General features: G+C 43.8%; 1 protein-coding gene across 18 annotated transcripts in view; it reads right to left on the bottom strand.

Moving 5' to 3' along the window:
* Fryl (FRY like transcription coactivator) overlaps positions 1-26,943 on the bottom strand; it is a 239,220-nt gene that overhangs the window by 43,233 nt on the left and 169,044 nt on the right. For 14 of the 18 annotated variants that reach the window (XM_031342660.1, XM_031342658.1, XM_031342654.1 and 11 more), the window contains 18 exons: positions 26,258-26,349; positions 23,954-24,126; positions 21,782-21,942; positions 21,062-21,172; positions 19,400-19,554; positions 18,722-18,821; positions 17,389-17,557; positions 15,172-15,431; positions 14,706-14,846; positions 13,013-13,181; positions 9,909-9,993; positions 9,112-9,224; positions 7,666-7,816; positions 6,844-6,947; positions 4,440-4,625; positions 2,824-3,028; positions 1,618-1,739; positions 487-677 (listed from right to left, as the gene is read on the bottom strand). In XM_031342660.1, coding sequence (XP_031198520.1) covers positions 487-677; positions 1,618-1,739; positions 2,824-3,028; positions 4,440-4,625; positions 6,844-6,947; positions 7,666-7,816; positions 9,112-9,224; positions 9,909-9,993; positions 13,013-13,181; positions 14,706-14,846; positions 15,172-15,431; positions 17,389-17,557; positions 18,722-18,821; positions 19,400-19,554; positions 21,062-21,172; positions 21,782-21,942; positions 23,954-24,126; positions 26,258-26,349 — 2,688 coding nt within the window. The remainder of the gene's footprint in view (positions 1-486; positions 678-1,617; positions 1,740-2,823; positions 3,029-4,439; positions 4,626-6,843; positions 6,948-7,665; positions 7,817-9,111; positions 9,225-9,908; positions 9,994-13,012; positions 13,182-14,705; positions 14,847-15,171; positions 15,432-17,388; positions 17,558-18,721; positions 18,822-19,399; positions 19,555-21,061; positions 21,173-21,781; positions 21,943-23,953; positions 24,127-26,257; positions 26,350-26,943) is intronic. The other 4 variants (XM_031342648.1, XM_031342661.1, XM_031342644.1 and 1 more) reach the window with 3 other exon arrangements.

Here is a 26,943-nt window from a genome sequence, read left to right on the forward strand (position 1 = left end):
AAAAAAAAGAATATGAGGGCTGTTGCTGGTAGATTAAACCCTTCTTTCTACAATTTCTAGAAAGCCAAGACCTTGTCTTGTCACTGAAGATACAATGTATAAACGCAATCGACCCCCTGGACCTTACAAACGTGAGTTCTCCAGTGTGATGCTTTATTTATCTTTAAAAATGAAACACCATTTCTCTTCCCATTGAAATGTAACATTCTAACAGTCCTACCTTTGTGACTCTGGAGTGAGATCTAGGCAGTGTGCAGATGGGTGTGTTGAGAAAGCTTTATCTAACAGCCATAAATTAGGATCTAAACAGGTTCTTAAACAGTGAGCAGGAGACTTCACTCTGCTTCCTACTGCTTGGCCTGGCCCTGCTGCTAACTGACGTCAGTAATTAAATAGCTGGTGTGTGGATCTGGCTACATGGGGTGAATCCTTCATTCCCAGGAGCAGCTGATAACTGCCTCAAAAGGAGGGAGTTAAGTACCTTACCTGTGCGTCCTCCCCGGGGTCCCCTACGGTTTCCAGGAGCCTGGAGAGGACGTCAGAGAGTGTGTCTGCAGACAGGGGCTGCTTCAGTGCCCTGAAAATCTGGAAGGACCTCCCAGCATAGTGTCGAGAAGAACAGGAAAGGGCTGTCTGCAGGGCAACCTGGCTGAGATGACGCTCCAGGTGTATTCCTTCTGAGAAGACATGGGAGACCGTGGGTACTTGTGGACAACTCGGGGGAGTTGTGACTATGAGGCTAATCATTTACCACCAGTGCCCTGCAGACCACAGTTTAATTATGTACAGTGATTGTCCTGTGTTTGTATTGGAGAGATCTTTATTCTGATCTCCAGGGAAGGGGTCCTGGGGACCAGGATGTCACACTATTGGCCAGGCTGACAGTTGGGGACAGAAGTTTACTGTAAAGTGGGATGTCCTAGGTATTGAATGGTATGTAGTAGCACCCTAGTTACTTTGCCAACCCTACGAGGACAAAAATGACTCTAGGCACTGCCAAAGGCAAGGAGAAGCAGAGCCATCCCTAGCAGGCAAGTGCCATGTTAGCAAAGAATGCTTTTACACAGACTGTCAGAATGTGTTACATTTTAAATTGCAGAAACTTTACTTACATAAAAAGGATCTTAAAATGTCTAATTTCTGCATATTTCCCTTTGAGGCAACGATTCTCAACCTGTGAGACATGACCACTTTGGGGATCGCACTATTAGATAATCTGCATATCAAGTATTTATGTTATGAGTCACAACAGTGGCAAAACTACAGTTATAAAGTAGCAGTGAAAAATGATGTTATGGTTGAGGTCACCACAACATGAGGAACTATATTAAAGGGTTGCAGCATCAGAAAGTCTGAAAACCACCGCTTTAATGCTATTTTTCATGACTCTTAATTGTATTGTACAATTTTATGACTATTATGTCACGGGTAGAAATTTTATTTTTAACTAGTAATTTTTATTTACCAATACATCTGTCATCGTCCATGTACTAAACAAGAAAATCTTTGTTAAAATGTGTACAGAGGAGAATATTTGTTATATCAACCTTCTTGCTGGACATCATTGAAAATTCAGCCATACAGACAAATGTTGCTTGGTGTATTCAAAGACGGTACCTGCACTGGACTGCTTGAAGACAGAAACCACGTGCTTCAGGAACGTGGTGAGCTGGTCAGCACTCTTGATGCTGGGGTTCTTGGAAGAAACGTCCTCATGGTTCCAAAGGGGCCCTCGTTTTCTGAAAACGGGATGGTGACATTCATTTGTCTGGAGTTGGCATCAAGTGCCTGCCCTTATCTGACGCTATTTCACCTTGATACACATGAGAGGGACAGTGACTGAACACATCAGATCACGGACCATATAGCCTGCTTAAGCACATGGACAAGGAAGGGCCTATGGCAAGTGGAGAAAGACAGGACTGGACCTCAAAGATGGCCAAAGAAGGTGACAGACTAGCCCGGTGATGAGAGTATTGCTCATAGAAAAGGGAAATTTAAAATGTAGGATTCCTGTGTAGTTCCCTTCAGTGTCATTTTTCCTAATCCCTAATTATATTTCATAATTTCGTGACTTAGTCTCCCACAAAAACTAATTTCTCCCAATTTCTGGGTAGATATCAGAGAGACATACACATAGGTAAAACCCATAAAAAATAGTAATTTTAGGTGTGTTATGCATGCATGTGTTTCTATGCAGGATATGCCATCCATCCCTGTGGCCCTTTGAGGTCGGATCCCCAGAGACTGGAGTTAGCAGAGGACTGTGAGCCACCGTGTGGGTGCTGAGAGCAAAACCTGTGTCCTCGGCCATGAGTGCTCTTAACTGCGGAGCCAACTCTCCAGCCGACACTTTTATTTTTCTTTTAATCATTTGTTATCACAGGCTTGGTTTTCAAGGCTCTCCAGTGTGAATTTCCCCAGGCTTTGTAGCACTGTGTAGAAATCGCTTGTCTGGGTCTACCACTGCCAAACTCCTTTCTCCAAGTCCCGGGTTTTGGCTCTCACCACGGGGCATCTATTTATCTATTACAGCATGCAGCAGGCCATAAAAAAGTATTTGCTCATTGGCTGACTAGACTGTTATGACTCCAGATAATAGTGTTGTCTCTGGGCATTTAGTCATATACATATATATATGTATATATATATGTACATTCAAAAGTCACATATATATACAATATGTATAAATGCAATATAAACTTGTGAGTTTCAAAGTATAGGGTTTCAGAAAAATCTAAACCTGGCTTGTGCTATTTGACGGAAGCAGGGCTAGCTCGGCACCGAGGATGCTGGGATGGCGAGAGCTGCCCGGTTGGTTACCTTGAGGTAATGAACTCCATGAGGGTTTTGACTTTCCCATCTTGCTCCACGGAGAGGTCCACCTCGCCGAGGAGGGTGGCGTGGAGGTGTGAAATGGCAGCGCTGTTGTTTCCTAAGCTGATACTAGAGGAGGTAGAACTGGAGCTAAGCCCTGAGTCAGTCATAGGGGACGGCTGGTAGTCAGGTGTAAAGTCGTTAATGCCTGCTGAGAGAGAAAGGCAACCGTGAACACACAGACACAACAGGACTACAGTTTAGGGCAAAACGGCACTGCGCGTTGCTACTCATAGACGTCATGGGACACATGAGGGCGTGGGCAGGTTAGAGGGCAGGATTCATCTTCCGCAGATCTCAACAGGCACAGCTACAGCAATGCTATTGGATCGCAGCTTGTTATTGGAGCCTAGCTGCACTTACTGAGCGGTCCTCTGCTGCCACCTGCTGGACACCATGCACGGACACCACGCACCACAGCAAAGCCCTAGCAATCTAGGTGTGCTTTCACCTTTATTAAGGCGAGCTACATTTCTGTAATGCGAACTAATTTTCAACTTAATATGAAAAAAATTCTATAGTCTTGGCTCCATTCTACTTAAGAATGTGTTTCAGTTCCTATTTAATATTTATATCCAGCCAATCATTAAATAAACACTGTTAAAAGTTAAAGCCTCACCAAAAAAACAAAAAACAAAAACAAAACAAAACAAAACAAAAAAACCCGACAAAAGGACATTTAAAAAGCAACAAGCTTTGGGATTATGAGTAGAATTGCTCCCATACAAAACCAGGAAGGTTTGTTCTAATTTCCCTTTTAAAAACTTTTAAAATTACATTTTTTACTTTAATTTTGCGTATGTTGGGGGGGTGGGGCAAGTGCACATGTAGGTAGGTAGGTGTGTGAGTGTGTGTGTGTGTGTGTGTGTGTGAAGGTGAGTATGGTGTGTGTGTGTGTGTGTGAAGGTGAGTATGGTGTGTGTGTGTGTGTGAGTGTGAGTGTGTAGGCCAAGGACAATTTCCAGGCATCATTTTTTTTTCCCTTTTTCTTTACAAGGACCTGGTCCTTGATCTGTCTTTTAGCCAGTTTTAAAAATCTTATCAGCACTGTGTCTGACATGTGAGTAGATAAAATGGCAAATGTACTTTGATTCCAAAAAAAAAAAAAAAAAAAATCCAACATTGTTGTGTAATTGCTGTATTAGTAAGAGTGGAATAATAATAATAATAATAATAATAATAATAATAATAATAATAATAGTAATAATAAGTGTGAGTGAACTATAAGCATCAAGAAAACAGATTTTAACACAGATACAGAGCACAATGAAATAATCATCACCATAGAAGTTTCAAATTAAGCACTTTTTGCTGCCTCTTCAGCTTATACATTCCCAACCTAAAATCCATTTGCTAGACAGCATTAGGAGCAGGAGACTTGATGACACGTTTCAATGCATTCTTTGGTTGGTTGTGAATGTTTCACATGCTACTTGAAACAACACAAATGCATTTGAAACATTTACATGTTTCAACTTTTCCTTGATTGACTTTTCACTCCTGAGGGATTCCAACCCTAAGGCATGTTTCTACCTTAGCACCCGTGGCTTCCACGTTTGTACCTGTGAACGTGTAATCTGAGTGTGCAGTTTGCTTGACTGTCAACACCCTGGGCTCATTGAATTCCTTGTTCCTGAGGAGGACAGAGGCGACAGTCCGGATGTCACTGTTGGGTCCCATCACTATTAGTAAGTGCAGCAGCAGGCGCTTGCAATGTTCATACACCTCAGGGTGGCAGTGGTCAAACCCTAGAGAGGACAGGACAGAAGCTCTGTCAGCTAGGAGGGCGCTGTGCTTGTCACAAAACTCATTCGATGGGCCCACTGGCAGCACGCAGGTTCCTGATGTGCAATGGTGTAGGGAGAGTGTGTGACCCCCAAGCCTTCTGGAAACTCAAAATCAAATCTGCATTACTAAGAACAGATTGGGAATACTACCTCAGGAATGGTTACATGTGGGGAGCCACAGCTGCCACTCTATGTACATATATTTTGAACACCTGGTTTCCGGCCAGAGCAGAGAGCATTGATAATCAAGCCCTTAGTTGGAGAAGCTGAGTGCCTCTAGTTTGTGATGCAAGCTGGCATGATTTTCCTGCAGCCTATTATACTTTGCCACATAGCTGATGCTGATTGGGACCAGGGAAAGTATTTAACCCACAAGGGCTGGAGACTGGAGAGAGACTGGAGAGAGAGTAAGTATGTGGAGATAGGAGTAAGTATGTAGAATTAGGGCTGGTGATGGGTTAGAGGTAAGATGTAGATTTAGAAGAGTAAGTATGTAGAGATAGTAAGTAAGTATGTAGAATTAGGGCTGGTGATGAGATAGAAAAGTATGGGATACAGAAGAGTAAGTATGATAGATAGGAGTAAGTATGTAAGGATAGAAGTAAGATGTAGGAATATAACTAAGAATAGGAATAGGAGTAAGTAGAAATAGTAATAAGTAAGATGTAAGAAGCAAGATGTAACTAATAAAATGTAAGTAGAAATAAGTAAGATGTAACAAGCAAGATTACAAGGATCCTAATAAAATCTGCTTGGAGAAGGGCTCGGGTGTTTTCCTCCTTACTATTAACTGGACGGGTAAAGCGATAGACAGTTACAGAACTCTTTCAGGATCAATGAGGGAGAGAGAGATAAGGAAAACAGTCTGTATATGTTGAGTTCAAACCCAGGGCATACCCAGAGTGTGCTAGCTATGGCGGGTTCAGCCCAGGCATCCAGAACTAAAGAATACGAGTGCTCACTGTATAGAAGAGATGTCCTGGGATATCATATATTACACAGCTTAGTTCTAAATTGGTTGTAAATTCCCCACACAGTTATAAAGGCAACTGCCCACTGTATACCTAGGTAGAACTGGGGTAGCTATTTTTTGTTTTTTCTTGTTTGTTTGTTTTGTTTTGTCTTTTTGAAACAGGGTCTCCTCACTATACAACCTGGCTGGTCGGGAACTCACAGAGATCTGCTTGCCTCTGCCTGGCTCTCAAGCTAACTTTTAAATTTGCTTCCTGCCAGAAACTTCATAACCTTTTAGAAATTATGGCTCTGCTTTGTAATGCCAGATACCTATTAATTCTTTTAAGAAAGCAGGAGTTCTATTTTGCCTGCCATGTGAGACAAAGTAAATGTCTATTTCCCATGAGAACTAGGTAGGGGCAAACACCGTACAGGTGCACAGCAGGAGAGCTTCATCAGAAGATGACTACCTTGACTGGCCTCAGAAAGCCAATGTTCAAAGCACAGAGGCATTACAGATGTGCAAGAGTCCATGCCTGCCACCAAGGACACAGGCACACTCAGCTGTCACCAGACTCTGCAGAGGTCAGACACTCATTTATATTCTCCATTCACGCTGAAAGGTTCCAAATCTCTGAGGTAAACTAATGTTACGCTGCTACAGTAACGCATCCCCTCTTGTTCCTGCCCCACGGTAGAATGTCTAGGTGTTTGTGTGGAGGAGTAGAGAGTACAAGGCACCATGGGACAGGCATAAGAATCGGAGTGATAAGGGCTGAGAGGTAACACGGTTGCTGGGCACACACACGGTCTTAGGGTTATTCCCTGGTAGAAGGCAGTAGACATGCCTGTGGTCAGGCTAAGAGTGACTCCCCACTGGAGAGAGAGGATGTGAAGTCTCACAGAAGCAATGCTAAAACGCAAGAAACAGCAGCATCTACAACAGGGGTCCTCAACCTTCCCAACGCTGCCACCTTTAATACAGCTCCTCATGCTGTGGGGACCCCAACCAAAACAGTATTTCACTGCTACTTCAGACTGTCATTTTGCTATAAATCACAGTGTAAATATCTGACGGGCAGATATCTGATATGCACTTAGGAAAGGGTTGTTCGACCCCACCCCTAACCCCCAAAGGGGTTGCATCCTACAGGTCAAGAACCACTGATCTAACCCCCTTAAAATGGTCCTTGAAGCACAAAGTGGAGGGATCAGAATTTGTTACCTATAAAAATCGCATGAAGAAGAAGGTGGAGGTAACTTCCCCATTCCACCTTCACGCTGTGGTCAATGATCAGATCTGTCAGCAGGATCACGGCTATGTTACACCTGTGACGGGAAGGACATGGGGTTAGCAGCTTAGCAGAGCGGAAGTGACCTAGAGAAAACTGTACAAATGCCTCCAAGACTCGAGTATTCTACAGAAACAAACTTTTCTAGAGGGGGAAAAAAAAGAGGAAAAAATGCAGCAGAAGAGAACAGTTACAGCGATAGCCTTGGCACAAAGTACAGGGCTCGGAGCTCCTTGGAGTCAAGGGCTGTATCTCCTTATCTTGAGTCCTCAGACATACCATACCACAAACAGCACTTGCCCCAGAAGGTGTTCAGTACCCATTTGGTGCACTAATACATTCTGAAAGAATGTAGTAATTGCTTTCCTATGGTTTCACTCACTAGAATTCAGGTTAATTGAATTCCAAAACAAAACAAAACAAAACAACAATAAAACCAGTGAGGACCACAAAGAAATCACATTTTTTTTTCTTTCTCAGATGTGGAAACTGGGTCGTAGAAAGGTCAAGTAACTATGCCAGACACCCAGAAGAGCAGCAGGAGAATCAGACTCAGCAGTGTTAACTTGCGCACTAAGAATATAGTTTTGGATCTTTTTAACGTCTCAACCGACAGGTCTAATTTCAGTGCAGTGTCTCAGCGAGGACGACCACGCCTACGCTGTGTCCTGTCAGACAGTGTCTGGGAAGCTGAAGGGGGTCAGCCGCCGAGGCCAAGTGGCTTGTTACGAAATAGGAATGACGCTCTAGTCCACCTGTGAAGAGGCAATCCAGGAGATGCGGTTTCAGGCACGTAATCCACCAGTGGTGACCAGCAGCCTCCAGCTGGCGGGAAGGGCAGTGGCTCTCCTTGGTTATGCTCCATCACTTTCAGGCGCCAATTAGAATAAAGTGGCATTGAGTCACCTATCAAGATAAAACCATCTCATTTTCTGTAACGTCTGATGTCTGCCATCAGCAAGCTATTCACAGCACTGGGGAGGGATCCAGACACTTTCCCACTATCTTCTAGGGGGACCGAAGCACCAAGGTTATAAACTTGGGGGGAGATGAGATTTAGAGACTGATTTATTGACTGAGCTCCATCCTCAAGCAAAACTACACTCACATGTCCTACGTCTCCCCAGCTGAAGGCCAGTCCGGGAGACCAACTCATAAATAAAGCTGCCTTGAGACAAGTTATTTGGTTTTAAATTTCCTGAGACGGGGCTGACACAAACCCATTTCTGGAAGAAATGCTCTACCATACTGGGCTGTGGGGTGCAGAACAAATGACACCCGGAAATGTGAATTCTGTGTGACGTGGATAAGTCCCTTAACCTCTCTGGACCTCAGTTCCATGATGCATAAAATGAGGAGATTGGGCCAGATCCTCCAGAGTCCCGATCTAGTTAGAATGTTTTTACTCTATCCATCCCTTCTTTCATGTGGCAGTGCTACTTGGTTAGGACTGATCACTATGGCAGTAGAAGAGAAACTTTTCACCAAAATGTGGATCCGTAAGATAAGTAAATTTGTTTAAAGAATAACAGCCAGACAGCATACAATGTCTGTTCTCTAACACTTTTTTTTCTTTTTTTTTTGTTTTTTTGAGACAGCGTTTCTCTGTATAGCCCTGGCTGTCCTAGAACTCACTCTGTAGACCAGGCTGGCCTGGAACTCGGAAATCCGCCTGCCTCTGCCTTCCAAGTGCTGTATTAAAGGCGTACGCCACCATAGCCCAGCTCTCTGACACTTCTTTTTTTTGTTTGTTTTGTTCTTTTTTAAAAGATTTATTTATTATTATATCTAAGTACACTGTAGCTGTCTTTAGACACACCAGAAGTGGGTGTCAGATCTCATTATGGATGGTTGTGAGCCACCATGTGGTTGCTTGGAATTGAACTCAGGACCTTCAGAAGAGCAGTCAGTGCTCTTACTCACTGAGCTATCTCACCAGCCCTCTCTGACACATCTTGAGAACAGATTCTATATGCTTTCTAAAGGGAATCTGTACCCGAAACAAAAATCTCCCAGCCTCCTGTTGGTTAATATATTCATTTCTTAAAATCAAGACACCTCATTGCATTAGAACTACTGGCAGTTAGATATAATTTTAAAGTGCTTTACAACAATTCCTTGGAAGAACAAACTCATGAACCAGGTTAACAGTACATGCCATTGGAACAGTTAAGATTTAAGGAGCATTGAGAATTGGTTACTTTTTTCCTCTTCGTAAGACCCTCCGGAGCTGCTACTGTAACGGGACTCCAGTCTGTGATGTTGCCGGTTTAAATGACTGTTCAGTCCACCGTAGATGTCCAGGTGCACATAGCTGTGGGGAGGATTGGGGGAGTCAGGTGCAGATCAGCGCAGATCACAGGGAAGTGGTGTTCCTGGTTTACTGTTCACTTTATCTTTTCCTTGGTATGTGTGTTTGTAGGTGTGCCCATGTATGCAGAAGTGTGTGTGTATTTGGAGATTAAAGGTTGACTTTGGCTGTCTTGCCTATGTGGCTAGTCTTAGGGATTCCTTTTCCACCTCCCCTTCTGGGGTGCTAGGGTTACTGGTTGGCTGACAGGCCTGCTTGGCTTTTATGGGGATTCTGAGAATCTCTCCTAATCCTCATGCTTGTGTGGCAAGTGGTTTGTGCATCAAGCCATCTCTTCAGCCCCTTTAAGTTTGTCTTACTTTCTATGTGTGAAAGAAGCATACTTTATACAAAATGTTACCAACAGCTCACTAGGCACACACCAATTTCTACCTTGTAATTCAAAAGCTGAAGGTCTCAATTATTCTTCTCTAAGCATCCCGTCACATAGGGATTCTGGTGAGACCTATGGGTAGATAGGTCTCTGCATACAATGACTCAGCACAGCTTGCCCTTTATCATTAAAGCATATCAAAGGGCAGGGGATGCTGAGGAGTCCACGTGAAAACGGTCGAGCATGGAAACGTATGCTTTGCTATAGCCTTAGCCTGAAGAAATTATCATGTGCTCCTTGACAGAAATACTCACCTCTCTTCAAAGTTCTCCTTTAGGGCCTTGCTGTCAGGGTTGCCATCGGTGGGAGCAACCATTGTATTGCTACTGGAAGTAGTTCCTGTCATCAGAGGGAAAGAGTGTATGTTAGCTTAAGGGAGCAATAAATGTTTTGATCAATACACCACTGCCACAAAGGCAAAGTGGCAATACTCATGATCCTTGTATCCTTTCTTTAAATTTTTTTTAAATGACTTATTCTTAGTTTATGTGCACATGTTTTGCTTGCTTGTATATCTGTGTGGGGGTGTCAGATCCCTTGGAACTGGAGTTATAGACAGCTGTGAACTGCCCGTGTGGGTGCTGGGAATTGAATCCAGGTCCTCTGGAAAAGCAGCCAGTGCTCTGAAATACTGAGCCATGTCTCCAGCCCCTGGACTGTCATGCTCTTGACTGTAAGAAAACAAATGTGGATAGTGTGTGGTGGTTTGAATATGCTTAGCCATGGGAAGTGGCACTATTAGGAGACATGGCTTTGTTGGACTAGGTGTGGCCTTGTTGGAGGAAGTGTGCCACCATGTAGCCAGGTTTTGAGGGCTCCTAGTGCTCAAGCTCTGCCCAGCACAGAAGAGACCCTCCTCTGGGCTACTTGTAGAAGACAGTCTTTTCCTGGCTGCCTTCAAACCAAGATGTAGAACTCTTGGCTCCTCCAGCACCATGTCTGCCTGCCCACTGCCATGCTTCCTGTCATGACGATAATGGACTGAACCTCTGAACCTGTAAGTCAGCCCCAATTAAAAATTGTCCCTTTTAAGAGTTGCCTTGGTCATGGTGTCTCCTCACAGCAATGGAAACCCTAACTAAGACATGGTGGATACACAAAGAATGGCTCAGTGGGTAAAAGCTCTTGCTACCAAGCCTGACGACCTGAGTTTGACTCCAGAGACCCACATAGTGAAAGGAGAGAACCAATTCCCATAAGTTGTCATCTGACCTCCACATGCACAGCACGGCATGCATGTGCCCCTACTATGCAATACATTTAGAGATGCAATACAAGAAAGCAAGTAAGTGGGTGAGAAATAACTGTTATGGAGACAGGGGATGGGAGAGAAGAAGAGGCAGCCATACTGTCGTTGAAGCAGTGCTAAAAACAGAACTGTCTGAAAAATCTATCCTAAAAGTAGTCATTCTCCAAAGTGTAACTCCAGCACACTTGTAGCTGGTGGCTGTCTCTTCCCACCACCAGCAGAAGTCTTTTCTCCTGAGAGTTTATGAAAACACTTCTTGCCTGGGCCACACCAAGCAGAGCTGAGAAAGGAACACTTTCTGGATGACAGTGAGGAGACATGAGACTGCATGTGCTAAGTTTTAGAATGGCACCCCCCTTCCCTGTGGCCTTCAGAGCCACTGTACTGTTAGGCTCCAGGAGACTGTGTGAATACAGGCAACCCACAGATGTCCACCCTCCTTCTCTCAGGAGCTGATCAACGGAAGTCTTTCTGGGAGGTCTCAACGAAAAGAGAAAAGGCCTCCACACACTGGGACAGACGTCAGGGAGGCTGCCTCCACGCACTGAGACAGACGTCAGGGAGGCTGCCTCCTGACAAAAGATGCTGACAGTGCACTTCTATGCTCACAGAGTTTACAACACTGGTTGCTGCACTCCTCTAAAAGGCTCTAGAGAACCAAGGCTCTCAAGGACAGTCTTAGCTCAAAGTCAGAACACGCAGCTGTAAAAGGGATGTCGGGATTTCATAAGTTATTGGAAAACAAAGTTCAACTATGAAACATGACTAGTGGGATGTCAAAAAAAAAAAAATCAGCAAACATTGTGGGCTTAAGCACTTGTTTGCCTATGTGGGAGAGCTAGACGTGAAGAGAGTTTCAGTGGAAAGTTGGACCAAAAGGTCAAAGCCAAAAGGATATACAAAGAAAAACAATATTATAAAAGACAGAAATGAAAAGAAAATTTCCAAAGATGCGGTTGGTATTGACTTAGTGCAAGCATGTAATCCACACTGGGAGACCCGAGTATTACAGAGTCCTCACCAATAACAGTCTAGACCTGTGGGGCACAACCCCCATAGGACTACCTATCAGCTATTTACCACACGGTTCATAACAGTAACAAAATTACACCTATGAAGTAACAACAAAAATAATGTTGTGGTTGGGGGTCACCACCACATGGGAAACTGTATTAAAGGGTCGCTGTGGAGAGCTGCTTGGACCCCGCCCTGAGATGGCGCTGGCTTCCGCCATCCCCAGAGTGAGTGGTCTCGTAAACAAGCCCTTAATTGGCTAAGCTTGCTGCCCTTGGTTGCTTCCGAATTTGATGACCTATCTGCTTTTGCCATGTGGCCCATTGGGATTGGCTAAGCTTGGGAGTTCGTACTGGCCAAGGGTGTTGCCCTGGGGGTTAGAAGATTGTTCAAGGTTCCTGAAAAAACTGCCAAAAGAAGAGCTCATGGGTCGTGTCTTTCTTGCTGGTCTAGGCGGACATGACAGGTCACTGCATCAGAAGGGTGAGACCCACTTGGCCTCCTAGCTATACTCATCACTGGGAGTTACCCACACAGAGTGCAACTGCTTCAACTCAAATCACTGCTGAGTGCTTCCGGGTATGCTAACTTGCTTCAATGGCTCCATACTGTATCATTCACCAACCATAGCATCTTTCCATATGTCATAAAAACATCGGACTGTGCCTATTCATAGCCAATGGAACTTGCATTCACTTGACTGTCTGCAATGCACAATACAGATCCGAATAATTACAGCCTTGGGTCACACGTGTAATTCCAACAAGTTAGCATTTTTTTTCTGAATTAAACAAGGTGCCTCTATTCATTAAAAATATATCCAAGAAAACAAAGAACAGAATAAAAAAAAATCCACTGTTTAGGAACTTATACTCTGCTCCTGAAAAAGTACAAAACCTCCACTCCTCACTTTAATAGTAAGAATCATGTCATTGTTAAATTTCTTTACTTATAGAAGATTTACCAAGTTTCATATCAATCACCATGCATGTCCACTATTTGAATTTGCTTCTTTGGTAACTTAAAGATAAGAACCCCTGTGAATAAGAATATGTGGGCGGAGCATCGCTTCCCATAGCAATGGGCGGGGCTCACCTGAGGTGACCGAAGGGATTTTACAGCTGGAAGTGATTCGGTAGTAGGGCGGGTTATCCATGTGGGTGACGCCAGAGCTGACAGGGTCTGTGAGCTGAAGTTCGCTCACAAGCTCTTCCAGCAGCTGCATGGTTTTGTCTCTACCCAGATAAACGATGACTTTCTTCACCTGCACAGGAGAAGAGAAGGAAGCTTCTGATCTCGTGGCTTCGTCTGGAGAGGAGGACGTTTTAAATGTTTGTCTAATGTGTGTGCATGCTTTGGTTGACTTATGTGTATCACGTTCATACACTGCGCTATGAGGAGGCCAGAAGAGTGCACTGGGACCCTTGGAATTGGAGTTAAGAGTTGGTTGTGCACTACATGTAGGTGCTGGGAATTGAACCTGGTCCTTGGCAAGAACAACAAGTGCTCTTAGTTGCCACTGAAACAGATTTTCTTTTTTATAAATCAAAGTTAAGATCTTTGTAGAAGAGTAGGGCAGGGGAGGGAGAAGGGAGCTTTTCTCTAAAAGCTCCTTGGTTAATGGAGAAAGCTTTGGGCTGCCATGGGGTAGGAGTGTCCTCTGATTGTTACTTATCCAGCACGCATGCCAAAACCTCTATCTTTTGTTCTCACCACCACCACCCCCAACCCTGCTCTCCCACCCCCACCACTGAGCTTAACAGCGGCTGTACACTTTAACAGCAAGGAAGTAGCCAGTGGCTCCACCTCCTGGGCAGGAGCATGCTGTCTGTCCATCTGTCTGTCAGTCGGTCCATCACTTATGTTGCCTATACCACCCCGTAGTCTGCTGATGGGAGGGTCTGTAAGAACTTCACTGACAGCCTCCTGAAGATCTGGCTTTCTGCGGGGCATGCTTTGGGGAGCTGGACATGCTCTGTGCACATCCTGGACATTCACCTCGGCCTCACTGCTTCTATCGTTTTGTTAACGTGGATGGATAATATTTTCATATCAATTTTGTTTTTCACTAAACACGTATGGGTGTGTTGCCTGCAAGCATTACCTGTGTACTGTGTATGTGGCTGGTGCTGGAGAGGCAAGAGGAGTGCATTACACTCCCCTGAAATGGCGTTACAGACAGTTGTGAGCCACCATGTGCATGCTGGGAACTGAAACCAGGTCCTTACAAAGAGCAAACCATGGTTAAGAAACCACAGTGCCATTTCTCCGGTCTCAACTGGAGTAAATGGCTTTAATTTAATTAATTTAACTAAATGGATTTAATGGCAGGAAAGAGCATCCCACATCTCTTCCTTTTCCATCTATTCCCCCAAATGTTCCCTCCTCTCCAGAAGACACAGGCCCTGAGCTCTCTTATCAAACTGCTGGCTGCAGCCTCAGTTGGTAGATTCTGCATCACCACCTCCTCCTCTCAAACCCCAGCCTTTATCTGGGGGTTTCTCAGACAATTATTCTCAGCAGAACTTTCCTTTGTCCCCCTTATCACAGCTGCATGCATTAAGCTGCTGATCACTGCAGGCGTCATTTCTGTGTTATCCTTGAAGTGGAATGGCCATACTTGCAGAGCACCTGGCCTGGGACAGCACACAGTGGCAGTGACAGAATTAGGTCCTGGCTGTCCTCACCCCATTCTCAGTTGCCTCTGGGGCAATCAATCCATACCCTGACAGATAATTCAGTAAATGTGTACATCTAAAGGGGGAAAAAATGGACTCTGAATACATACGTAAGGCAAGAGGCTTGGTTCGCTATTCACCCCACAGATGCTGATCAAAAAGTGCAAAATAATTTTCAGGTTCTTTGGCCAGCCATCTGCAAGGGTGGTCCACACGTTCTCCACCTCCGACCAGGCCAGCTCATCACCGTACTGAAAACAGCACATAAGAGAGACACTTCAGGGACGCTTGCTTAGTAAAAACCAAACTTGTCAATCCACAAAGTGCTACAGAAAGTTTCATCTCTTCCAAACATTAGAGGAATGACTGTTCTCCGCCCCCCCCATTACCCCCCTGGTCACCCCAGGGAATTTAAAGACCAGCATCACCGGTCATCTGGCTTGAATTAAAGGAAGAATAGAGTTTATACTGTAGGTTTTGTCTGTCTGTCCCAGACGGGCTCAGCATCAGTTTCTAACCTTAGTACCCACTCCCATTCCCAAATGGTGCAGTCATGATGAACACAAACCCTGATACCTTTGCTGTCATGTACATGAGATTGTTCAACACCATGGCGGTGGCCTGTGGGGATCCCCAGCCCTCTCCTCTTAGCCAGCGCCTGCTGGTCACCATGAGCTCTCTGTCTTTCAGGGAGTCATCTTCATCTTCATCCTGCCTCCTCCCCGAGGGCAGAGGTTTGAGATCCACCAGCTCGATGTTGTTCATCCAGGGCAGTAGATAATGAAGCATGGCCTGCCGCCCCGCGGGGTGAGCTGTCTGGATCCGCTGGCTGATCTCTGGTTCAAGGAATATCAAAGAGAAGACCCAACATCATCCCACGTGCTTCTGGGCCAACAGGAAGGCATGTCAGTCACTTCCCAATGCTAAAAGGCTGGCTAACACAAAGCACTTCTTTTATCTTCTCACACAGTGACTCTCTATGTAGCCCAGGCTAGCCTTGTACTTCACAGTCCCAAGAACTGGAATTGCAGATGTGTGCCACCCTGACCAGCCATGCTTAGTTTTTTGTTTTGTTTTGTTTTTTAAATACAAAATGCAGTTGGCAGTTAAATAAATGTTTCCAGGCTCTCGGCAAGATTATAAGATGTTGAATACTTGTATGGAAATCAGCATGGTGACTCCTCAAAAACTTAGAGAAACACTCTACCATCCAACTAATCCAGTCATTGGGTGTATATCTAAAACAATTCAAAACAGAGACTCAAAGCAATACTTGCGCATAACAACACAGAAGCAATTGAAATGGCTGTCAGAGGAAAGAATGGGACAATAAACTGTGATGCACAGGCTCTAGAATACTATACAGCCAGAAAAGATGAAAAAAACACGCTACATAGAGGAATCCAGAAGACACTGTGCTGAGCAAAATAGCCACGTACATAAAATTCCACCATATGATTCCACTTATCCACAGTAGTCAAATTCATAAAACACAAGGTAGATAGATGGTAGAGGGGGACAAAGGGCAGGAAAATGGGGAAAGCTATTAAGGGCTGGTCTCAATTCTGCAAGAGTAAAGGGTTGTAGAGACCTACTTTACACTTAACACTACTGAACCGCATGCACCTCTGAAACGAGCAAGATGACAGTAGGAATAGAGTCTCAAGACAAAGACAAATATTCTGCATGGAGTACCTGCGCAGTTCACATACAAACTGGACAGTTTGGGCATGAAAAGCAAACTCTGACACTTTAAAAGAGATTGAATGAAGAGATCCTAACTCAAGTGTGTAGGAACTGGGGCCATGTCTGGGCTTGACTCCTTCAGGGAGATGGATGGGAGTCTTCCCAGGTTGCAGTGTTGCAACATCAACATGAAGAGAGGGCGAACCTCCGCTAAAGTTGACAGAAAAGAAATAAGAAAGCCAGGAAATAGTAAGTGCCTGGAAACCAAGACAGAGTAGAATGGAAACCTACGGAGAACAGCTAACATCCACAGCTGTGAACAGCCAAGGGCCTGAAGACTAGCGGTCACAGAGCAGCTAGAGCCAGAAGTGTCCACTGAGTTTCAGGCAGAAACCTGACACTCACAGAGGTCAAGGCCTCCTGGGGAGAGGGCTGAGAACGGGAACTGGTGTACAGTAGATTTGGCAGTGGATGGTGGGTGTGACTAGGTACCCAACAAGGAAGGCACTGTGGAGGGGTGCCAAGCTGGCTGTGATGGAGGAACCAGCGAGCTGACAAATTTAAGGTTTACTTTGTTTAAAACAAGAGCCAAGCAAAACCAAAAACCCCTACATTATATATGATGTCGTTTTTTTTTCTTTCTTCTCAAAAAGCAAGACCACACCATCAGATTTAAATAGCAAGATAGATGGGTTTGAAAAACCCTTCTCTGTCAGACAAGCTTTCTAAAAATCGTCTTTTAGAGCCAGAAGCAAGCTCGGTCAGTAAATGCTTGCCATGCAAATGTCAGGATGTGAGTGTGGATCCTAAACACAGGCAAGGGAGTGGGCCAAAGCAGCACTATCTTTCATCCTGAAGTTGAGGAGGTAGTGACAAGAGGCCGGCCACCCTGTCCAGTGAAATCAGTGAAATCCTATCAAACAAACACGGTGGAGAGTGAGGAAAAAACAATATTAACCCAAGACCTCCCTATGCATGTACCATTCAAGCACACATTTGTATGCACACACACACACACACACACACACACACACACACACACACACACACACACACACACGGTTAGAGCTTATTGCAAAAGAAATAGAAAGCATTTCGTTGGGCAACCTGAGAATATGGCAAGAGTGAGCTCTGGATATGCCCTGGCTAGTTCCTCAGACAGCTGGTAATAAGAAACAGAATACAGATGCGGCAGCGGGGACAGCTGACTGAGGACTCCATCCGTTCTCTGAACCTCCAGTTTGTGAGCATAGCGAAACATCTTCGGTTCCAGGATCTACAGGAAAGCAATTTCGTCAACGTCAGTTACTTTTTGTATGTGTGTGGTCCTCTAAGGTTCAGCTCTAATTTGAAAAACAAGAAACTTATCCTATACAGTATTCCAGTTTAGAATCTATATAGTTATTACATTACTATGCTAATTTCTAGTGCTTGGAATGTCTGCAGAAGGTGACCGTCACTTGGGAGGTTTTACACTCTGTATACCTTAACACCAGCGACGTGAGTTCGTGGTACAGTCTGATAGAGGTTTAGCAACTTACTGTGCAATGACTTGAAAAAGATTGATACTCACTTTCCTAGCTAAAAATATAATTGCACGAAATATGTGCAAATGGAAAAAGCCCATTGAAACATCTCTTGGCTAATCACTGGACACACTATAAACTATACCTGCCCTTGACTTACAGTACAAGAAGGACAGAGGAGGGCAGATGGGTGGGGTTCTCTAGTTGTTTTAGGTGCATGTGTACTGCTCTAGAGCCTTTAAAAACATCAGCATTCGCCAGGCCATGGAGCCGCATGCCTTTAATCCCAGCACTTGGGAGGCAGAGTCAGGCAGATTCCTGAGTTTGAGGCCAGCCTGGTCTACAGAGTGAGTTCTAGGACAGCCAGGGCTACAAAGACAGGAAACTCTGTCTCAAAAAAAAAAAAAAAAAAAAAAAAAAAAAAAAAAGAAAGAAAGAAATATCAGCATTCACTCCAATCCCACTTTAAGGCCTCTTAAAAAAAATTTTTTTTCAAGGCTTCTTGCCTCATTATCAATTAGTTAAACACTGGATAATAATGATAAGCTAAGAAAGGTTATAGGGATATCATAAAGAGTTAATACGAGATTACTAGAACAATTAACTCAAAACAAAAAACCCAAACCACTCCATTCTCATCTGTCAAAGAGAAATAATCTCTCTCATACATCAGCCCTAACTGGCGACTCCTTGTAAATATCAAAATACACTCACACGTGCTAATATAATCCTCTGTAGGGCAGTTCTGAAGAGCTTGTATTATCTAAAGATTTAAGTATCTATACTGCTTGTATTTCTACTGACAATCGGAACTTAGTATCCTGCTTTACTATCAATATTACAATGCTTTAATGGTAAAAATATCATTGTGTCAAATCCCGAGTACAGTTAGATTTTATTGTTTGTACACGAACCTGTAAGAGTTGCATGGCAACTTCATAGATACTTCTAGAAGAGTCAGCTGCTTTAAACAGTATCAGATTTAGGAGCATCACTGTGTCACACTGATAATCCCTGAAGACAAATGTCACATGTTAGGAAAGGCGAAGTCTGAAATGTTCACACCAGCTAATCCACACGGCAGGTTAAGGTAAGGCTGTGGCCATCTTCTACGACTACAGGTGACTGCCGTTTTGTTTGTTTGTTTGTTTTTTGTCTTTTTTTTTTTAAACTACAGGGGGACCATTATCCTTTATTGGCTAAATGTCACTAGCAGTCAAGGAAAGAAAAAGACAGGTTTCTTAATATTTCTGAAAGACTGTTTCTTGAAAACGTACACCCAGGGCTGGAGAGAATGGCTCAGTGGCTAAGAGCACTGACTACTCTTCTGAAGGTCCTGAGTTCGATTCCAAGCAACCACATGGTAGCTCACAACCATCCATAATGAAATCTGACACCCACTTCTGGAGTGTCTGAAGACAGCTACAGTGTAATAAGTAAATAAATCTTAAAAAAGAAAGAAAGAAAGAAAGAAAGAAAGAAAGAAAGGAAGAAAGACAGACAGAAAGAGAAGAGAAGAGAAGAGAAGAGAAGAGAAGAGGACACCCAAACAGCTGCAAGTGGATCTGAGCCGCCGCATGTGGACTGGATACCTGTTCTGGAACACGTTGGCAATGGCTCTGAAGCAGCCGGCTGCTACTCTCCGGGAGCCAGTGTAGCATCGGTCCACGGCCCAGTACATCAGGCTGCTCTGATCAGGATTCAGCTCCAGTAGCAACGTGACTGCTTCACAGCCCAACTGGTGAACCTGGGGGAGGGCGAGAACGCCAGGAAGGGAGTCAGAAGGCAGGGGGACTGATACAGCATATATTCATTGTTTAACATCACAAATTCCAATCTCCTTTTGTTCAGCTAATTCCCAGTCTACTCACAACAAGAGTAAGGGGTGGGTGGGAGTGAGGATGGGGTCGCAGGTGCATGGTTTTTTTTTTCCCTGCAAGCCTTTTTTTTTTGTTTTTTTGTTTTTGTTTTTTGAGACTGCGTTTCTCTGTGTAGCCCTGGCTGTCCTGGAACTCACTCTGTAGACGAGGCTGGCCTCGAACTCAGAAATCCGCCTGCCTCTGCCTCCCAAGTGCTGGGATTAAAGGCACTCACCACCACTGCTGGCCCCTGCAAACCTTTTTGAGTTTCTCTCTTCCAACAGAGAGAGCCAGAAGGCAGCCGATGAATGTGAACAGACTTATGTGCTTTCAGAAAAATGAATGGTGCCTTCTTCAATGACTCTTTATCAAGTCTTATTAGTATTTGCAATAATTCCATTGTGGGGGAAGATAAGCCACACTTTATATTGTGAAGCTGGTGTGTGCACTGCGTAACAGCAAGGGCATAAGGTGAGGGAGGAGGGAGGGCAGGGACATACAAGAACAATTAGCTCAAAAAAAGTCAAAACAGTGATAAAAAAAAAAAAGAAAACCAGCAAAGGGTACACAGTGTACTCATTTTTAATAGTTATTTAGACGGAATCCTATTGCAAAATACATACAGCACCTTATTAATCCTGCACTATATAAGGGTAATGGAAATTATTCACATGAGTAAGAAGAATTCCAACTTTCTTAGATGATACATCCTATTGAATTCCGTATCATATGTGTAGGGATAATCTCTTGTGTACTGTGTGGAAGCATTATCAATAAAAATCTGAGGGCCTATTAGCAAAAGGCAGGAAGACAGGAGCTGGCAGTTCCGGTAGAGAGACGGGAACTCTGGGAACACCTAGGCTCTGCGGAAGTCTGAGGTGTAACCCGGAGAGGAGGTAACTAACCAGGCATGTGGCAAACACAGAATAATGAGTTAAGTAAGTTACAAGCTGGTGGGAATGAGCCAAGTTTAAGGACGTAAGCACTGATGTTAAGTAAGCTCCCAAGTTGTTGCTTGGAAACTTAGGCACAAGGAGAAAAGCCTGTGGTTACACATATGCTGAGTCGGTTGAGTCAGGGCCTCTCAAATGCACCCAGAGCCCACCAGTAATGGGACGTCAGCTAGTCAGCTTGCTCTGGCAAGCCCAGATATCTTCTGGGGTTATAAGTGGGCCATCACATCAGCTTGGCATTTACCTGGGTGCTAGGGATTTGAAGCCAGGTCCTTAAGCTTGCCTGACAAGTACTTCAATCACTGAGCCATCTCCCGCCACCCTTATATTTTTAATACACATAATTCTATCCTATTTTAAGGAAGACTTATTTCAGAGGTTGACAACTGCAAACAGTGTGATGGCAATTTATTATAAAACATCAAAGGGATGGTTAAATTACCTTTTTATCCAGAGAGTCCAAAATGTTATCCAGCCATTTGTACAAATAGCCATCTGATGACAGTCCCACATTATCTGCAACAGGGCCACAACACAGTACAGCAGACATAGCCTTCAAATGATAATATCAGAATTACATTTAAAACACTTAAGAGGTCAACGGTTTCTGCTTAATGAGAAGAGGCAAGGCATTTCCACTCATGTGTATCCCGCCATAATATGAAAGTATTATGTGAAAAATAAATATATGTAACAGTACACAGATATATACTGTTGTATAGATATATAATAGTAGTCGCTTTTTTTGTGTGGTTTTGGGTTTAAACCTGGGGCTTACACATGCTGGGCAGGCATTCTGCTAGTAAGCTATAGCCCCTAGCCTAGCAGTAACTTTAAAAGTGAAGCAGTTTATCACCACACTGAATTAACCATGCATTTTAAAGATAAGAAGACCAACAGAAAGAACGCTTAATTATGAACAAAATGTATTTCTTAATGGGAATCCTCAATCTTTTAACAATACAACAATAAAAATCTTAAGAGATTTTTGGAACTCCTTTGCATTGTATTTTAGGTACCTAAACAAAGCTATCCGTGTGGCAGACAAACTTACACCCTAACACTTGGCGGTCAGAAGAAAGCCTCTTCTGCACACGGTCTCACGTAGTACAGAGACAACTCCTAACACCGTGAGAAGGAAACGAGGGATCAAAGATGGTACCTTCAATGCACAGTATTGATGTCTGTTGATCTGCATATTCCTATCACTGTATCTGTCCAAGGGCGTGAACATGATGCTAAAGGGGCCCGCCCAGTGGCTGAACAGCATGAACAGGCTGTGGCGCAGGCTTTGCTGAGGGAAGATGCTCCTTCTCTGGTGCACTGTGAAGAGGAGCACAGGTAGACAGAGTTACTTCTGCTTCCTTTCGTTCTGAGGGGCACGCCAACTTGACTGTCAGCTACTAAAAACAAACCGAAGGCCACTGGACAGAAAAAGGAAAGTGCATCTGAATACACCTGAAGCCGTCAGGCAGGATGCTTCAAGGAGTCGGGGAGAGAGCTCAAGTCAGGACCCGCCTCTTCCTGGCTGTCTGACAAACTCAAGGGAGGCTTTACCACGGGGGCTGGATTCATTGCTAAACAAGGGCTTTTTGACTAGTAAAATACTGTTTCAAAATTTGTATTTTTTTTTCTCCCCAGTAAAAAAATCTGCTTTTGTAAAAAGGAACCACACATCAAACATACATTTTGACGTGAGGGCAAAGAAGAACAGATCTACTCCAAGCCATGTGTATATGTGCAGACTGTTGTCTAGGTGCCCCTCGACAGAGGTGCCAGAAGCCTGCAGGGCTCTGCAGAGCCGTTCAGTTTGGAACCTAACAGTTAAGGGGAACTTCTGCCTTTTAAGCTCTCTCCTACTGCCTTAGATGGGCAGTTGCTGCCATGAAACACCACCAACAAAAGCAACTTGGGGAGGAAAGGGGATCTGTTGCACTCATTTTCACAGAACAGCTTATCATGGCTTCCTCAGCCTACTTTCTTATAGAACCCAGCACTATCAGCTCAGGGACAGGAGCACCCACAATGGGCTGGCCCCTACCCCAGCAATCACTAACTAAGAAAATGCTCTACAGGGAGGCCCGGAGCGAGTGGGCTGTCCTGAGTTCAATTCCCAGCAGCCACATGATGGCTCACAGCCATCTATACAACTACAGTGTACTCATACACATAAAAATAAATAAATCTTTTTTTTTAAATGCTCTACAAACAGATCTTACAAGGTATTTTCTCAATTGAGCTTTCCTCTTCTCAGACGGCTCTAGCCTGTGTCAAGTTGACATAAAACTAGCCAGCACACTTACTCTATATGTTCCCAGCATCAGTATGTGTTAAGAAACTCAACAATATCTAATAAGTCAAGATAATGGAAGCTGTGGGAAAAGTGTATAGTAACAAAACTAAATCTATCTTTATCCTAATCACTCTCCACACAGAAAATATAAAGAAAATAAATACTCTCTTGAACCTCAAGTAACATTATTTTCCTTTCAAAGAACAAAGTCAGGCTCCTGTGCTTAAAATTAACAAGTCTAATTATGTACTAAAAGAACCTGTTAAAAATACAACTCATGTGTTTGAAAGCCAAAGGTTAGTATGGACTACTTAAAATAACAAAACAGCCATATTTGGGGAGAGGGAAAAGAAACTTATCCTGTATACATAAGGCATCCAGCCATCTATTTAAAACACAGTTTGGAAAGAATTTATGACTTGTAAAAGCACAGTTGTACAGATCAATCTTCACAGCATATTTCTCAGTGCCTACTCAAAAATAGGCATGCATCTGTTAAATGAACCCATCGGCAGCACTGTCCGCTTGCTTTAACTTATACCATCATTTGCACTCCTCCTTCAGTCTGCAGGCACAGCTTTATTCTCAATTATCACTTCGGGTTACATTCCTGGCTTACTGCATCTACTACAAACTTGTCTAAGGAGATGATCATTGGAAATCCCTACTGGGCTGATCACTTCTTGATTTCAATCACTTGCCATCAACATTGTGTTGACACAGTCTCCTAGGATGCTCACAAGTTAGAAGCTTTTAAAAATAGTACATTTAGGCATGTGTGTATATGCATTGTGGGAGTGTGCATGCACATATGTGTATAAATGTATGAACATGCCTCAGACTGGTGTAGTGGTCACGGGCGACTTGCAGACCAGTGTAGGTCCCGGGGCAAGAGTCAGGTCAGTCTGGGACAAGAAGTGCCTTTCCCCACTGAACCATCATCTAGCCCACAAGTTACTTCCTTAAAACCAAAACCTCAAGCGGGGGAAGACAGGCTGCCTCTTCCCATTCCAGAAGGCTCTGAGAAACGGAAGACCCTACCCGGAACATTCTGAATGATATTCGCCACTAAGGCACTAAAATGGCATCGGATATCCTTCAGTGTGTCAGAGTCCTTCTCGTTTTCTGCTTCCAGAAGTTGTCGAGTTAAATCTACGTACTCCAAGAGGGTGTTGTTGAGGAAGTGAGTTTCGTTGTCAAGGCCGCCGCTTGCACTGAGAAGGGCAAAGAAAAACAGAGAGAAGATATGACTCTCGGTCCCAACTGAAATAACCACTGTCAGAAGGACACAGAGCAAGCACACTTGGTATGCATGTGGCAGAATGACACTTTAAAGACAGAACAATCAAATGAATGTGATTTTGGCTTCCTTATGTATAAATAGTAGGTGGTCAGGATTAAATACTTACGTATAAAGAGTAGGTGGGACTTCTTCAAGCAACTGCAACTGCAATTTATATCTTCCAATTTCATACCTAACTTTTACAAAAACTAAATATTACTGCTTCTCCATTCACATGTATAGCTTTGTGGTAAGAAGGTGGGAGGCCTGTGTGTGTGTGTGTGGGAGGGGGATTCAGGGACTGGGGAATGTGTCAGTGTAGAAAGGAAGGCCAGTTCCAGTGAGTCTCCTGTCTCCGATGCTCTTCCTAACACATCCTTATATGACTGCTTATCCACCAGGTGTGTATCCTCAGCCTTCTGAGATGACAGGTGTTATTGAAAGGAACTCAAGGCACGGCGCTGCACCTCAGACTGCTTTAGACTCCTACAGCTGCCCTAAGCCCGCTCTTGGATTCCTAATGAGGCAAGAGATGTATACCTCAGTATCAGGAGCTACTAAGAGTCAGAAGTCTAGACTCCTGCCTTGTCCTGTCAGTTCTTGGCTATATATCCAGGCCTATGACAGAATCTTTCAATGAGAGCCCATATTAGGCATTAGGCCCAAAATGACCCTATGGACAATAAGTGCCTGCTATATAAATCAAAAGGTACTTCATTTCTATTTATCAAAGTCAGCTCTCATTACATTGAGAGAGTACTTACTTCTACATAATATTTTTAAGATAAAAAAATTTTTTTACTAGTTGTATCATTGAAAATATCTATCTGTAAGAATAAACATGTGCTGAATTAACGGATGACCTAGCTTCTGACTTCAAGTCATGACCAACTAGTGGGCTGCAACCTATACCAGACAAGAACATCCATTCTCTTAAATATCTACTGAGTGGCTTCTGTACACACCAGGTACATAAGGTCCCTGTCTCCCTGGCATTTAAAATGTCCCCATCCCACTGGGATGGAGGACATAATCCACAGCAGTGACAACCTTTGATTTTCTCTTAGAAAGGAAAAAAAGAATCAAAATAGCTTTTTTCTAAAACAATTACTGCTCAGTCATGGGTCTAGCTTCTGTAGTTCATTTTCAATATACCAATGTTTGGTCGTTATCCAAACCAGAGGCATTCAAAGAGGCTCCATCCTCTATTGCCATGTTAAAGGGACTGTGAGAGGCTCACGTTATACACACTCTTGCTTTGCCATCAAGTCCACAAAACTCAATTTTATTTCTCATAATTTCAAGTGGACGGCCTTTAATCATATGTTCTCTTTTGCTTTCCATTCGACATGAAAGAAAAGTGAATCTATGGCTTTAAAACTCTCTTCCACAGAGCCTCTATTTTGAGAGTCTGTCACAAGCTCCTGATGCTAGATTGGAAGGGTGCTAGGCATGTTCAGAAACAGCCAGGACAAATGCCTGAACACATTGTTATTACGCTTGTTAAACTCCTGACCTTTTCCTTCCATGGAGACTTCTCTCCAGATTCCTTTGGTACACAAGGTCAGATCCATTACTTTTTGCCTCAAAGGTCAGGTGACACCATTACCCTCCAAAGGAAACTGTTCGAGTTCCCTCAAGGGGCTTGGTCCTAGTGTCAAGAACAGCTCTGGGATTTATGGCTCAGCTTGCGAATGGTGGGTAAACAGCTGTGAGCTCCGTTTGTAAAAGTCACAATTTCCCCAGCAGGATCAACCACAGTACTTCAGAAGAAATTTGCATACCTTGTTTAAAATAGTTAGCCATTGAACATGTGAGTTTTTCTCAACCCCAGAAGGTTATTTATCATCAAAGTGGGGCAAGAAAAGTCCACATTATTGCCTTTTCCTGGAAATCAAGGCTCCAACCGAATATCAAAGGCATGGGCACATCAGAGCTAGTTTTTGACACATGTTGACGTGTATATTAGGTGTTTTTGTTGCAATGGTGTTTTTCTCCATATTCCATGGAGGAAACAGTCTCTAATCACCCTGAAGTTTTGAATGTCAGAATCCCACACCCACCTGTGGCTAATGACACCAGCATCCGCCAGCAGTTCAAATATCCGTACCAGCTGTACTCGTAAAATGTCTCGACGCCTGCGCCGTTTCATATTCTGTTCCAAGCACACAAAGATATGAATTAGGAAGACACTCCAGTAAACTCATAGGAACCTGCCGATGTGACTCGGAAAGTCAACAGTGTGAATGCCGGGGAGAGATGGGGGCTCGTCACCATTACACAGACTGTGCCGTGTGGATGCCTAGGATGATGCTGGCTCTGGTCTCAAAGGGACAGGCCTAGGGATGGTGTGAAACTAACGAGCCAAATCAAACCACGTGGCCTTTTATAAGCCAAATCCTGCCTATGTGTGGCAGAAATAAAACCCTACAGTTACTCTTGGGTGATTTGTCAACCTGCTAGTTTCAGAAGTTCGAATTTGTAAAGTCTGAGTCATGGGGAATCCCTAAGACGCAGAAAACCGGGCACAGAAAATAATCCTAACACATAAAAACCAAGGTTTTGCTCAAGCCTGTGTCACATTTAACTAATTTTTGCAAGAAAAAGTACAAACAAAAGCAAAGGAAAGCATGGCCCATTGTGGGATGAACAGACAAGGGATGCACTGGCTAAAATATCAACTAAACCGTTTTTTACTGGGGTGCCAATTCCGAGTCAGACAGGAGCAGAGAACCGCCTGTGTCACTTT

The sequence above is a fragment of the Mastomys coucha genome, unplaced genomic scaffold, assembly GCF_008632895.1.
Source record: "Mastomys coucha isolate ucsf_1 unplaced genomic scaffold, UCSF_Mcou_1 pScaffold22, whole genome shotgun sequence".
Classification (NCBI taxonomy): Eukaryota; Metazoa; Chordata; class Mammalia; order Rodentia; family Muridae; genus Mastomys; species Mastomys coucha.